The sequence below is a fragment of the Cariama cristata genome, unplaced genomic scaffold, assembly GCF_000690535.1.
Source record: "Cariama cristata isolate BGI_N322 unplaced genomic scaffold, ASM69053v1 scaffold15050, whole genome shotgun sequence".
In the NCBI taxonomy this organism is placed as follows: domain Eukaryota; kingdom Metazoa; phylum Chordata; class Aves; order Cariamiformes; family Cariamidae; genus Cariama; species Cariama cristata.
The window spans coordinates 1,436-17,476 of record NW_009594171.1 but is presented as its reverse complement, the minus strand read 5'-3'; the positions used below and the strand labels follow the sequence as shown (position 1 = coordinate 17,476).

General features: G+C 36.5%; 1 protein-coding gene across 1 annotated transcript; it reads right to left on the bottom strand.

Annotated features, from left to right (window-relative positions):
• Positions 1-409: 409 nt before the first annotated feature.
• Positions 410-14,941, bottom strand: LOC104159235 (protein yippee-like 1). The gene is made up of 4 exons (XM_009697088.1): positions 14,597-14,941; positions 3,810-3,853; positions 2,259-2,367; positions 410-1,289 (listed from the first exon to the last, which is right to left on the bottom strand). Exons 1-4 carry the CDS (start codon positions 14,711-14,713, stop codon positions 1,200-1,202), a joined length of 360 nt encoding a protein of 119 aa, XP_009695390.1. The 5' UTR covers positions 14,714-14,941; the 3' UTR covers positions 410-1,199.
• Positions 14,942-16,041: the final 1,100 nt, after the last annotated feature.

Below are 16,041 nucleotides of genomic sequence, written 5' to 3'. Positions count from 1 at the left end.
TTAGCCAGCAAACCAAGAAACCCTTTCCCCACCCCCAAGTTTTAAAAACTATCTTATTATTTTAAATTTTTATGAAAAATTGAGTCAAACTTCCCTTCCCTCTTATTACACCTCCTTTTCCTACAGGTACTATATTAATTTTCATGTCATAGGCTCTGGCCATTTCTCACAAAAATATATATTTTTGTTCAAATGTAGTAGAAGAAGAATACTTCAACAAGTTTCGTTGATAGCAACCTCTTTGTCCAGTGCATTAGGACTATACAGTTACATGGAACCAGCCATAAAACTTTACTGATGCACAAGTCCCTGTTACTGGCTAAGGTACAGTACCAAAACTTTTTTTTAATACACCGACTAATTTTTTTTTCCCCAAAATAGAAGATGCATATATTTTTCTGCCTTTTTAATCTTGCAAGCTATAGTTTTATAAATTTATTATCCAGCAAACTCCTTAGGGAATATGTTGGTCTTAAATGAACACATTCTATATCATTATTGACTTTAAAATCCTTCTAAGGTATTTTATTAAGATACCAAACCTCTAGCATAAACTTTCCTAATAACTTGAGACCTGCTAACTTCAGTCAGTGCAATTGAAATATTTTTTAAAGTGAGCACTGTACCTTAAACCAATTCACCTACAAGATGTACATAGGTTGTGGTACACTCAAAAATTTAAAAGAGAAATTAATAACTACAATACTGCATCCTCTTCACTGCCAAACACATCAGAAATTGCTACATATAAAAAAGCACCCCATCCCATACATTCTTTCAGACTGCTCAGATCTAGAACTTCTACAGGACTGGAGTGTAGGTGTTTAGGCAAGAAGCATGCACAGCAGAAGGTAGCATTAAAGGCATAGGTCAGAGATAGACGCTAATCAGTAAAATCCATTTTCAATTAGTGAAGTGTTTCTATAGTTTGAGACAGTTTAGAAAAAGGTCATCCAAAATGTTCCAAAACAACTGTTCACACAATAATACACGTACAAAAAGAGGGAACTTACACAAGGAGAAAAGGCAAACATGGCCTGAAATAGCCACTTATACTACACTACTCATTTGTGAGGTTTCAGAGTTCAGTGATATTCTCAGGGCCACTCTAGCCAAGCTCTTCCTTTACTTTGCATTAGTCTTTGTAAAGCATGTTCCACAGAGTATTGTCCAAAACAGAAGGAAAAAAAGGTTATGATTCACTCCCAGCCATTGTCTTTTATCATGTGGGCAAGTTCAATGATAAATTTTCCTTCTTTGTATTTCTGACTGCTCTCAAAAGCATGTTCCTGGAAAGAAGAAAAATCAAGACACTGAATTACACTGGGGAAATTAAGTATTTTAAACATCAAATTTGCATTAAAAATACAAACCAGGAGACATTCCAGTTAGCATCCCATATCGAATCAAGGGTGGGAGGGAGGAAAGAGAGGATGAAGAAGGTTGAGAAAGAAATAGGAGTAAACTTCTTGTAAGTGGAATTGGCAGATACACTGCACAACAGAGCTTGCTTTAGAACTTTCCATGTTCTCTCACTGCTTAAGGAATTTTAACGCTTTTTTAAAGTAAAGGTTAGGAAATGGCATGTTATATGTGTTCAGTTTCCTTATTCCCAGAAGCAATGAAAAGAGGGAATGGGAACCTTTTCGAAAAGCTCTCCTCTACATTCATCAGACAGAATGCATTAGGACAACTTCTTTCTGTAACATCTGAAGCTATACCGAACCAGTTAAAATCCCACATGCAACACCCAGAACCTAACATTCTCAAAACATCAAACTTGCAAACAGCTGCAAGCGTTATGGGTAACTGTGCAAGTGCACAGGTAAGTTTTCAAACAACAGAATCGAGTTCACATTAGTTGTAAGCAGTATGAACATGCTCAGTACCATTTATCATAATTCATATTTTTGCTATATGAACCAACTTTTGCAACCCAAGAAATTAAAGACCCACTTTGACAATGTCTTCCATCCAGTTTAGTGTATGTGGCTGGTAATCTTGTAAAAAGATATTACAGAAGTATTAGACAGCTGTAACTACCTATAGCTTATGCTTGTTTCACAGTCCAGAATAAAGTTATCTACTACAGCATTCCAGCAGACGTAAGGAAGCAAAACTGTGTTACAGCCTCATATATACAAAAGCACTAGAGCTAACTCACCTAAACTATCAGTATAGGTGCTACTCAATGGCCTACTCAAATATCTGTGCTTCAACATATAAACATTTATAGAATACTTAAGTATATTGCTTACATATTTCCATCCAAGAGTGGTTTTACAGTTTTCACAATAGATATCTGCTACAGCATGTAAACCTGTCAGAAGAACTCTCTCCTCTGCTGGACCACAGCCCACATTTACCCTGAAAAAAAAGGAGAAAATTACATTAACTGCACAACAATGTTTCTTTTCTTACCTGTTACCCATCTTTCCTCTAGAGGACAAAAAAAAAAATTTAAAAAAAGCACCTAACTTATTCAATGCTGTAAAAGTAACTTCCTCTGTTACACTGCACTGATGGACAGGAAGAAAAAAAAGGGGTTTGGTTTTTGTTTTCCAAGTGGCCAGTCTAAACAGCAAACTGTTGCCAATGCCCACTTACTCCCATCAACAAAGAGGGGCTAAACAGTTAAATTTTCAGAGAACAGAACACTAAGCAGTAACTGGACACCTCTACAGTTTCGGGCTTTTCTTCAAAAACAATTTGAGACCTCTATAATGGAAGTCTATACCAGTAAACCAGCACCCAAAGTTGGATTTAGAACCAACTCCAAAATAGCAGCAAAGGAAAAAGCTTCATAAATATTTCTCTGCTACAGATCAGCAGACTAAGCCACAACGAGCAAACAACAATATTAAAACAAAACATCCCATGAAGTATTGCATCAAGGTAATTTTTTCATGAAAAAGAGCCCATGTAGATAACATGATGCAAGACTAAACCAAGTTTTTAGGTAGTATTACACAAGAGCAAAATTTTGCCATTTTTGCTGTTGTATTACCAGGTTCTTACTACTACAATTATTCTAGAAGTCCCAAGTCACCACTGAATGACTACATACAAAAAGAATTTCAAGGATCTGCAATCAAATCCTTTGCAGTTATAGCTCCATTATCCTGGTCTAAAATAGACTAAGACACTTAACTGCATTTCTTTTTCCAAAATGCTGCAACACAATAAACTGCTGAAAAATAAAGACAAAAATGCAATCCTGCATATTTGAAATTTAAAAAGACGTCCATTAGCAAATTCAAAGAGCCTTGTATTATGGGTAGGACATGCCTAAAATTGCAAATATTAGGCTTGATAAGATCAGAGACCTTTTGCCTCTAATACATTTGCAATATTCAAGGTCATTTAAGAGGTACTAAGTTTACTGAAACATTAACCTGTAAATGTTATCTACCACACTAGAAAACTCTTCTTTAGACTACAGCAGAGTTTTCTACAGCAAATTTAGAGTCATACACTAGATTTTGACTTCTGGAATATCTCAGAATGGCAACTCTTACACAAGACAGTTACCATTACATACACAAAAGGAATTTCACATTAACACCCTCCCCTAAACTTTCAACTACTAGCAGAATTACTTAAAATACAAGATAAACTAACATGTGTAAAGCGATACTTACAAATCAGCTCAGTAGTTCTTTAGTAACTATTGCTGGTGAGTAAAGCCAACATTATGAAGAACATGGCAAAGTGCAGCTACATTAATTCCTACTGTTTTCCGCTTACAAAGCATACCAAAAAAAGTTACACTCTGTAGGTAGTGTGCATAACCATAACAACATACTTACACGGAATTAAAGAGGTAGGCTCGTCCCTGGCTTCCCTGGAAGGACTGCATAAAAAAAAACAATTGCACTTGTTAAAAAACACAAAAACCTCCACCAAACAAAAAAATTAGTTCCAGAAGGGTGTGTTGGTAAGCATATAAACATAATACAGATATAACCTATTTCTGATTAATTACTTTATACCAGTTCTCTATAGGAAAGCCTGGTCAGCAAAGTTTTCACCTGCATTAGGTGTTTAGCAACGATGTAAAGTTGTTAAGTATGATTGTTCAAAATAAGACATCCATAATGCAAACAAAACATACTTTTTTTCCTACCCCTCTGCAAGATACCAATTCTCATTTTCCTAAACATCCTTCATGCTAATTAAAACAAACTGCTTTTAAATCAAAGGGAATTATTTCCATCTCCTCTGTCCTCTCCCGGTGCACCCAAAAGATTATTAATTTCTATTTCATTGCATCATTTGATGTAAGAAAAGCGAAATTCTGGACCAAGCATAAAACTAGCATACTGTATTCAGGAAATGCATCTGATCAGTTTGTATGCTCAGCTTTATTTTAATAAAGCAACTGTTACCATCGAATGCCCAAGCACAGCCATATGCTTTCGCATCTCTCACATTCCCGATAGATTATGGACCAAAGATGACTGTTAGACTTTCCTGGCTGGATCTAAATTAACATTTTTTAGTTCAGAGCAGTAGCATATTTTTGAAGTAAAACCCCTAATCAACCACACTTACTGGGGGTTGGTTTGGCTTGCAGAGCAGTTTCAGTGCCTGTGAACCACATCTTTGTTTCTTCTGTACCAAAAATAAACCAGAAGCTCTTCTACTGTGCACTCTACAAATGCTAATGAAGACAAAGGCCTGAACCTATGATCACACAGCCTTGAGCTACAAACATCCTGGCAAAACTTGTAAGCAGACTAGATCCAGCCATAGGTAAAACATTCAAAACGTAAGACACATCACTGCTTTCATCTGTTGATGTGTTCCTTCTTTACTGAATTACTTGATAACTTATACATAGCCATTATTTCCCATTCAAACAGCATCACACTGAAATGGGAGTTTTTCTTTTTCTCTTCCATACTGAATTCCGTTTTTAAAAAAAAAACACAACTCGGAACTGTCTTAATTTCTCTTTCCAGAATTTCCCTTCCCTAATCTGCTTTCAAAGACAATTAACAATTTTATCCATGCTGAAGAGAAAGTACAATTGTTTTTAAGAGTCCTTGAAGATCAACGATCAGCTTTTCTGAAACCTACATTAGATCAACATGAAAGGTTTCTGGAAGGAAAAATCTTACCTTGAATATTTTTTAATATTGGAACCATAGGCAGAATGGATTCTTCTTCTGACATGTATTTAGTTACATAATTAGAAGCCACTTGACACAAAAATAGATATTTTGCCAGTCTAATTTAGCAACACAGTACCAATAACTGTTGTATCTTAACTACTTCCTCAGAACAGTTTGCAAAAAAACCAAAAAGGGGGGAAATGTATACAAATGAACACTTTTTAATCAACATTAACAGTTTATATACTGCAACAAAGAACATTAAAAGAAATCCATGACTCTGGACTACTCTAAGTAGCAATAGTGGCAGTGTAGTTACATACAGCCCTTAGCTACTCAAAATCACACCTTGAGAAGTTCTACTTAACAGTCTATAAGCATTAATATTTTAGTATTATTTTAGTAACCTTTTAAAAGAATTATTAAATGAAGATTTTTATTAACAGAACATATTATTGCTCTGTACAGCTATCTGAAAGGGAGTTGTAGCGAGGTGGGGGTCAGTCTTCTCCCAAGCAAGAACCAATAGGACAAGAGGCAATGGCCTCAAGTTGCACTGGGGGAGGTTTAGATTGGGTATTAGAAAAAAGTTCTTCACTGAAGGGTTGTCAAGCATTGGAAGAGGCTGCCCAGAGAAGTGGTAGAGTCACCATCCCTGGAGGTATTTAAAAGAGACATAGATGTGGCACTTCGGGACATGGTTTAGTGGTGGACTTGGCAGTGCTAGGTTAATGGTTCTACTCAATGATCTTATAGGTGTTTTCCAACCTAAATGATTCTATGGTTCCATCTACAGCAAAGACAAAAGAAAAGGTACTCTCCCCTTTAGCCAGAACTGCAAGTCTTATTTTTCAAAAGGCAAGGAAAAAAAGATAGGCTACGCAGTACAGTAAAAGTTAAAACTTCAGGTAGGATTGACCCTGAGAGACTCAGTTGAATACACTCGGAACAGCTCTACCAGAAAGTAATCCTTACACCTACGTTTAAAACAAATGAAAAATCCCCACCACTAGAGTTCAGTTCTTCCAAGATACTTAAACACACATCACAAAACTGGCAGAACAGTACAGAACCTACAGTCTGTAGTTTCTGTAGAATAAGCAGTGCTCTAATTTAGAGCCAGTATCTCACAACCAATAATGAAGCAGAAAACGCTTACTGCAGATGAAAACAAGAACTATTAATGTATATACTCACAAAACTGCCCATTAACAAATGAGTAACTAGCCTGAGTCAACTATACATGAATTGAGAGACAACTACAGTTATGCAACCCCAAAATCTAAGAAAAAGCAAAGGAAACACTTTAAAACACTCTTACTCATTACAAGTAAACTTAAACTAGAACTTCCTTGTTGCATGTATCTGAAATTAAGAAAAAGAATTTTCAAGACCATGATGACCATTATTTTTGGTTAAGCAATTTTTAAAAATTCTTACATTAAAAAAGTTGCAGTCATTTCTCCTTGCTTTACAGACTCTACATTGTGAATTAGAATTCACAAATACTTTTTCAAACTGCACGAAGAAATACTCTCTCCTATTAAATTAATCATGTGTTAGTTTCTCTATTTACATGTAATTACACATGCCAATTGCATACAAATTCATGTGGGGGTTTTGTTTGTCTAGTCCTACACAATCACTTTTTGAACTACTTATATGCCATACTTGAAGTTCCCCAGCTAGCTGGGAAAGAAAGACTCCAGAACAAATCAACAGTCAGGAAACCTTTTGAACTACGTTATGCAATTATTTCTGCCAAGTTTATGTTTAGTCTTGACTTAATATCACCTAATAAAAGCTCTCCTTTGACCCTGCATTTCTCAAAATTGAGCAGAGGGTAGTAACAGGATGCCAGGAATAGCAGAAAAAGCAGCTCTTCCTTCTCTTGTTTCATAAGCTAAAAAAAATTTCTAGCCAAATGAAATACAAACCACAGGCTGGAAAGTACTGCTTTAATTGTTCTTTTTTCCTGACGTATTCTTAAAGATTACTTTTCTTTTCTTGCACCCTTTGCTTTGTTGCCTTAAATATGCTATACTTTTCTAGCTGAGGTTTTTTCCTCCCCAAAAAAGTGTATTCAAACAATACAAAAAGTTATACACCTGTCACATGCATTCTCTTGTCCACAGAATACTGATTAACATGGAGGGTTCCACCTACTAACAGGTATAAGAAATATTTATTATCAGCGCTCTACTTCCTGATGCTTCCTATTACTAGAAATGATGAGAAGAAAACTCATTTAGGCACTTGAACTGCTTGCTAAGTCTGTAACTTGGCTACAAACACAGTATTTTGCTTAACCAGAAAAAAATTCATACTGAACAACACTTGGTTTTACCAGCACAAAGTTTCTCACATTCTGCACTGTACAATTCAGTTATACTGATAGGAATTTTAAAAGACTGACAGGTTAAACACCTTGTGTGTCAACTCCTCAAAGGAAATGAAAGGGAAGAAAATATTTTAAATGGTAGTATCAAGGACTAACAGGCATAACTGTTCAAACCAGTCTCCAAACTGCTCTTCTACTGAATAAGCATCACCTATGCAAACACAAGCTTTTACTTTGCAAGATTTGTTCAACATGTCCAAGATTGCTAGCACTATACATAAATCATAACTAAACCAGAACATTCTATTAAAATTAAGTCTTAAATATGTGTCTTACCCAGTAGAGAGGAATTAGAAGATAGTTGCAACTGCGACCGACTGTCATCAGTAATGACTCTCATCAACCAGGATTTTTACTTAGAGGCTGTGCAAATTATCAGTTCAACTGATATTCACAGTTAAAACAAACTTGCTTTAAGTCTGCTTTTTCCATAGTCCTCGATTAATAATATTGCATTGATTTATGAGTTACCTTTTTCCCTAGAAAATCCACATCTTTGACTAGCTGTCCACTCCTACAGGAACATCTACAAGGTCCCTAACTTCTTCCTGTTTCAGCACAGTTCACACACATCTAGAGTATCTGATAGTGTAAGCAAAACTGTTCCAACTATGCTTAGGAACTATACTAAGGTTGACTGCAGGAGTAGTTTGGCATTATGATCTTTTCAAGTCATCTTGACAGACCTCTGTCATCAATACATTCTGTAGTAAAGAAACTTTATAAATGTTTCACTTATACACTAGTACATACCTGCAAAATTAGGTATGATCTATGCTTCTAAGTTAAACCCATCATTACCTGTAACACCAGGATTAGCTGTTTTACCCAGGAGAAAAGGAAGAATCAGTTAAGCAGAACATGTATTTACTGCCCTAAGGCATACCTAAAGGCATGGGTGGGGGGAGGGGAAGCTACTAAAAAAGTTTATGCAATTAATTATTCCCCACAGATGAGATTAGATTGCATGGTTAGAGATCACACTCCACAGAAAACATCCAGAGAAACTGCCATCTAAGCATGTATTAAAGGTATGGCAGGCATTACCACAAGCAAGTCAGAATGGCATTAACAGCATCCTCCTTAAGCACAGCTTGCAAGCTACTCATAATATCGAAAAATAATTTTAAATAATGGAAATGGAAGAAATCCATAGGTGGAGTTGTTGGGTTTTTTTGTTTCATTTTCTTGAGTTTCCTCTCATTTGCTAGAGTTCACTTTAAAAGCTAAGATAGATAAACCTGAATTAGTATGCTGAACAAATATGCAAAGAAATATTACTGAGTAATTCAGAAGACAGTAAGGTCTTAAGGTAACTTTCTTAAGGTAAACCAGAAACACAAGTGCTCTGATGTCTGAAATTAGCTTCTCAGTAAGATGTATCAGAGACTCTAAGGCTATCCTGTCACTTCAAGATTTGCCAAATATAGTCAGAAAATTGAATTCAACATAAGCTATAGACAAAAAAGAATTTATTGGGAAAAGAGAGTTGTTCCACTTGATATTTCTCTTAGATGCAACTCTTGATTACTGCAGACAGCTAGAGATAATGCTGCTCAGCTGCTTACTAAGCAAGTTGTAGATGACTCCATCGTAAGTATTAAAAAAATTCTTTGAAAATACTTTTTCTTTCAATTATTTACTGATTTTAATAAAGCAAGTTTTAAAGTTCAATATGTAGAGAATAACCTTAAAAAAATGCCACCCCAAAAACTGCATGCCCGCAGATTTGGCAAATGGTATTTCCCCAAAGTGAAGACTTTGCCAGGAAGGACAAGTTATCCTGAGTTACACAGCATCTTGAATGTATTTCAGAAATAATTATGTCAAAACACCCACAGAGTAGAACACTTCCCTTGCACACTTTCCAGCTACTTTAAGCCTTCAAATCTATTCTTGGATGTTTTCCAAAGATTGCTTCTCTTCCAAAAACTAGGTTCTTCCCCCAAGAGAAAAAAAAACAGAACCCAAAAAACCAGAAGCCTCTGAGACAAAAAAATAAATTATCCCGAGAATATTTATGAAATTAGGCCCATTCTCAACTTTTTCAGCAGGGAATAAAAATGGCCTTTAAGCATACAACAGGCCCAACTATCTTTCCAAGTACTCCTTATATCATAAGCAAAGAGGGATCACAAACTGAATCAAGCTAAGAACAGTCTATTTAAAGACAACAAACCCTTAAAAAAAATCCTTTTGAACTCATCAGTTAAACAGTGGATGACAAAAACAGATTGCTAAGCAAGGCTAAAGATGTTCTGGCATCTATTTAAGCTGAAGACTTTTCTTCCTCATCAATAATATAAGAGCAGACATACTGAATGCCTTGGGAGAACTAAATTTAACCACCAAGATTGTTCTTTTTACCCATAAGGGGCAAGGATTTCCCAGTGAAGTCAATGACAGTTACATATCTATACCTTTATGTAGAACTTGTTCTTGAAAAATATTGACACATCTAGTCTTGTCTGTGACTTCATATGTCTTTTTCCCTCTCTGGTCAGATACGCTTTGCAAGGAATGAGACAGAAGAAAGTGACAGTATTTATACAGGCATCTATACAAAGTAATCCAGATTTTCTTCCATTCCCAACATTAAGGCACATTGTAAGACAACTCAACAGTCTTTCAAGCAGGTCAACCTTGAGTAACAAAGCATTATCTTTTGCAATATATCCACTAGGTTCCAAGATTTTTATCAGGTATTTGTGTTTCTTTGTAATTTGTTGGGTCATGCCTGAATTTCTAAACAATTCTCGAACTCGGTGGGTACAAGCCATTCTCAAGCGCTTCAGAACTTGCACTCTTCAAGCAACATTTGCCTCCTATAAAATTAACTACTGCTAATAATCACTGCACATTCTCTACCATTTTCAAACAAATCAGAGGAAAGCTCTTTCAGTTCAGCCTTTCACAAAGCTTATTTTAGAATTGCTGATAGACATTACTTCTGTTCTGTGCCTATAGTCATAGTAAGACAAGATTCTAAAAATATCCATTTGCTTCTTTAAAGAAAGCAAGCTGCAGGCTCTTCCCCTGTCCTCTGAAGGTCCCCCAATATAGTAAATACTGGTATACTCATTCTAATAGTGTGCGTGGTTTGGGTTTGTTTTTTTTAAAAAAATGTTTAACATTGACTTTGAAGTCTTCGCCAAAGAAACAGAAAACCCAGCACTTGCAGTCTTGTTAACAATGCAAATCAGTAGTGTCTAAGACATACCTAACACCACTTCAAAATTACACTTATTTCAATTGCAAGTCATCTACAGTTTGTTAGTTCTCTTATGTATCCTTCAAACCAGCATTTTCCCCAAGATGACTGGAGTTATACATAGTTACAGCAACTGTTCATGTATGCGTCCATGTGTACAGGCTAACGTTTGTCAACATCTCTGCTGCTGCTGACCTCCTAGTTTGGGACTCCTATTCTTAACCAGCCATCTTCCCATTCCTCCTCTTTCCCCAAGTTCCTCCCTAGACACAGAAAACAGAAGGTAGAGTGAAAATAGCTAGAAGTGTATGCTCTAACCACGAACATCCAAGTTGATTTCAACATTAGACAACACCTTGAATCCTTTCGTAGTTGCAGAGAAAACTAAAACTACAGATAATGATGAATTCACTTATGCAGGTAACACATTTTTATAAGTAGTCTGCATTCTTATTTCTAAGCTATTGCCAAGACTCTTGATTGCCATTTTACCACCAGCAAGGGCATAATAAAAAGAGCTCCATGATTAATTCTAAGGCAAGAAAGAGATCCTGCTGCTCAAACAGAACAAATAAAATGAAAAGGTGATTCATGTACACTGCCATCCCTGTCAGACAATTGGCATCAACAGTTCTCAAAAGCAGAAGAACTGCAAATCTGGTATTCTGAGGAGCAGAACGAAAGGGATGATTGACAGAAATATGCAGCACTCTTCACTTTTCCATGACAGATCAAAATTTGAGAGAAACATCACTCATTTCATAGCATAGCTTGTGTTTTAGTCTTGAAGTTGGAAACGTTATAGTGTCAGGTGTAACAAATGCTTATACCTCAAAGTATATTAGAAAGCTACTTGTAGCTGCTTTAAATTAAGAGCACACCATGTATTTTGGTTTTTTCCAGATGTGAAAACATCACCATGCAGCTAGGAAATGAGGGAAGGACAGGGGACAACACCCAAATGAAGCAGTTACAGCTAGGCATCAAATACTGTTTGCCTTTATCAGCTGAAGAGTATTTGTGGCACTAGGGTTCTGGAGTGAGATTGTATAGTAAGCATTTAGAAAAAAGTGAGAAAAATCCATAACCAAAAATTGTATTTAGTAAGTGTTAATACAGAGCTTTAGCTTTTAACTAGGCCCTCAAAGTAAGGTGGGAGAAAAAAAAGATCCAGGTTAAGCAGTCCAATTCTCTGCTCCATCAATAAATCTGAAACACCACAGGAACTGCACTGTTATTAGTTAACTTTAGTGTATAGAATAATCTTGCTACACTTCAGGGTACTTTAACTATTTCTGCTGCAGCTGGATAGTTACACTAACCAGGATTCTAGATATTGTTAGTATAAATAAAAAATCTCTCATTAACCCAAGTTCATTACACATAATGTGCTACAATTAAAGCACTTTAAGCAAGCTTCAGAAGAAAGATTAATATAAAAAAGCCAGTTCTGAGGTACACTCATCTGTTAGTCCTTTTATAGCTTTGTCTACACACATTGTTTAAGATGTTTCTTCAGTTTTTATCTTCCAGGTTAACCTGCATTTTCATTTAAAACAAATCAAATCTTGCTTCCTCCCACCACTCCCCCTGCTACCCCCCAGGACAGCACTACTTATTTTTAAAATGATCCAAGTGCATCTAACTATTGCTTTGCAGTTGTTTCCATCAGAAGAACTTCTCCGATGCTGGAATATGTACAAGTTAAGCTTCAAGGAGGGTGGGCTTTTTAAAGCTATGTTCCAAATACAATAGATGAGAAACATTCTTTTTATTTTACAAACATACAAAAACATATACCTCATTTAAGTGTATTTCTCATTATCAGACTTGGACAATAAAATATGGTCAAGAAATCTTAAGTTGACAGAATATAGATCAGCTGTCAAATAAGCATATTGTCAACCTGTAAGCACAGAGACTTTTGTAAGATGTCTTCACTGAAAATTATGGAAGCTAGAAATAAAGCAGAATCCATATCCAACACCCTTCCCAACACCATTAGAAACAACTTGGGAATATTTACTAGATAGATTTTTTTTTAAAGAGTTCTTCATGTTCTTTGAATTGAAAATTTGATTTTAATGTTTGAAATCATTTATGAAGCTGTAATATGAACACACAATTTGCTTAAGAATGTATTCAAAATATTTTGCTGACCAAAACTCCCAAGACCTTGAAGAACAACTGGCTCACATGGCAACTGTGGCAGTTCAGTCAACATGCCAAAATCTACATTCACTAAGAGAAGAGCTTCCTATTAAGTATGTGTGCTTGGATTGTATTTTCTTGATGAATTTATACATCAAGAGACACAGCAAGTAAGTCTCATTTTCCTGTAGGCATCCATAACATGAAGTTCAGGAAAGATTAACCTCTCCCACTAGTTTTTGGCCCAGAACATGTAGTGAATAATGGAGTATGATTGCTTGTAATTTAGAATCCAGCATGACCAAAGACACCCCTTATACTCAAATTCCGAAATCAACATGGGAACACATTAAATTCAAATGCATTCACATTACTATTTGAATATTTCTCTTGGTTTTCCTGACCTTAAACCAAAGTAAGATCACTATCAAAAGAGGAACTTTTTTCAGGTTAATACAAGTGAAACAAGCCCTCCCTCTTAATTTCTTCACATTATTTTATGTATGCAGCTAACTCACTGTTTCACATTTGATGTGTCACATCTGTGGCTCCATGTGCGTACTAAGTTGAGGGAAAGAATTGTTTAGGGCAAGAGACTAGAGACTAGAAGCAGAGCAGAAGCAAGCAAGCAATATGCAACACTGCCAAGAACTGTCACCACTTTTGCTATTTGAATCAAAAAGTTGTCTCGAGATCTAAACAAAGATAAAAAGGATTAGTAACACAAGAAAAACTGTATGGGGAAACCCCATTACTTCCTGATAACCTCTAAGGGATAAGCAAGCAGGTATACGCTCTCCTCACATGAAGAAAACCTCAATTCGATTCTCAAATCCCCACCCTCATCTCTGCAGCACTCAAGAGCAGCATCACCTTAGTGCTGCTGAACACACAATCAGACAGGAGCAACAGATTAGTTAGTTATAAAGGGCTTGCCACTAAAAATTTTTATTTTGTCAAAATAGTTATATAGAAAGCAATTTGTATTAAGATATTTGAAAACCAACTGAAGTGTTTTCTCCAGGACAACATTAAGAGCAAATTCATCAGGAGCTTATTTGAAGCAACGAATGAGCCGGTCTGTCAAGTATTTATCCCAAACTTCAGGTTTTCCTACATCACGAATCTTGGTTTCTTCCAGCAACAGGTAAGAAGGACAGGCCTAGCCTGTTTCAAGGATCCACCCATTCTCTAAGCTTAAGTTTAGACAGTCAAACTATTTTGAACATCTTTGGTTAATCACATTCCTTAGGAACTGGTACAGAGCAGAAGTAAGTGTATTTACAGATTGTATAATAGACGCAGAACATTCTGGAAACAGCCCGTTTTGTGACCTTCAGTCAAACAGAGTTAAAAATAATTTTTTATCTGGAATAACTATAACCACAATCATTTCCCTACCCAGAGATCCATGTTTTCTTCTGACAGTTTTCCTTAGCAGACTTCTCAGATACAACAGCTCACAAATAGCACCTACCTGACAGCGGACAGAGGTTGTCTGTATGGGAAATATAGTAGATCAACCTTTATGTCACATTCAAAAGTTTCCAGAATATATCCAGTCCTCAGTACACAACATGTATGACCCAAGAGTGAACCCGCGGAAGATACTTTGAAGTATGCATCAATTTGCATCCCTTATCTACTGGGAGCAGTGATAGTCATAACCATTTTGGTTAAGAAATAATTCATGAGGTCTCTAAACAAACCACTTGCCTTGGAGATCAATTCATCATGATTGGCTAGATGGGCTCTACAGTGGATACAGCTGTAGGTTCGATGACAGTTTGGCAGGTAAGCCTGGAACGTTTTTGATTTTGTCATTTTTACCATCTCTGCTGGTGGCTCCTCACTCAGCTCAGGGCTGGCACTTGAAGAATTACAACTTTGCTGAACTCGCTGACAAAAGAAACACTGGAATATGCAAGCAAAAGCCGTTGTTGTTCTGGAGTGTGTGTGGCACTTTCCACACAAATGACAGAAGAGAAACAGTCACAACCTGTAGATGAAAAAAGCAGAACAATTAGCAGCTTACAATAAGGCCAGAATAAACTTGTTATTCAACAACTCTAGACATAAAACGAAGTGTTCTTTAGAGCAAATGCCTGGCTGCACTACAGGCCCCTTTTTTCAATGAAGCTGCACAGTTCAAGTTCCATTCAACACAGCAACGGGCAGTTCTGTTCCATTAGTGGCTTCTACTCCATCACACTTCTAATGAAGGAGGAGATTCAAACCATTCTCCACAAAACACAAGCGCTTTCTACAATATACCAGGTACACTCTTTAAGACATCCATGCAGAAAGTGACAGAAAAGAGGCAGGGGATTACAGAAAGTTAATTGTCTTTGAAGTTCCAGAGGTGAGTTCCAAAACAGGAGTGACAAGGCATCTTGGAAAACACTTGCCATGTCCAACAGTAAACATACAATAGATGCTCATACTTCAGCTTTCAGCAAACATCTTGCTGTATCACATCGGGCTTTAATTCGAATACCAAGTAAGGTGCGGCCACCCTATTCAGGGATCCGCTTTCAAGCTTGACAGAATTATGCCCTTAGGCAAAGACCTTTTTGACTAGTGCCCTGATCAAAGCTAGTTAGACACTTCCTCACTCTACCAGAATAGTCTTCACAGATGCTACCAAACTCAGATAATAAAAGCTAAATTCTACACAAAGAACATCCAATTGCGTTCTTAATTCTCAGAGTGTCTTTAAGAGACATCACATGCACAAACAGAGAAGGCCAGACCTTCCTGCTATGCTGGAAAGCAAGCCTTTTCTTAGCTACTTTGCCTGAAAATTACAGATTCTAAATATTCATAGTAATATCTACCAATCTGTCAAAGGCCATCCGTTACCACGCTATATGCATCAAGCTAATGAGCTATCTAAACATGAACACTGCACAGTCACTTATGTCATCAGCTATCAGGTGACTGACAGAGTAGGTCAACAGCACAAACAGAAATGAGAGCCAATATAAAGAATTTACAGTACCTTGATCCAGCTATTAAAACGAGCATGCAAAACACTTATCACAGTTGTAAACTGTGTGCAGGGCAGCAGTTAACCACTCTTCTAGCAGTAGGATATTAGTCATACAAACAGAGCAGATAACGAAAGACACAAATTACAGACTGTTTATAGGAAGCAGTCA

What these genes read in the sequence shown, in the direction of transcription:
- LOC104159235 (XM_009697088.1), bottom strand. Translation starts at nt 14,713, where the DNA reads ATGGTAAAAATGACAAAATCAAAAACGTTCCAGGCTTACCTGCCAAAC. An exon ending in ATGATGAATTGATCTCCAAG is followed by an intron (nt 3,854 to 14,596) that starts GCAAGTGGTTTG and finishes TTTTTTATGCAG; the next exon opens with TCCTTCCAGGGAAGCCAGGG. An exon ending in CCACTCTTGGATGGAAATAT is followed by an intron (nt 1,290 to 2,258) that starts GTAAGCAATATA and finishes TCTTCTTTCCAG; the next exon opens with GAACATGCTTTTGAGAGCAG.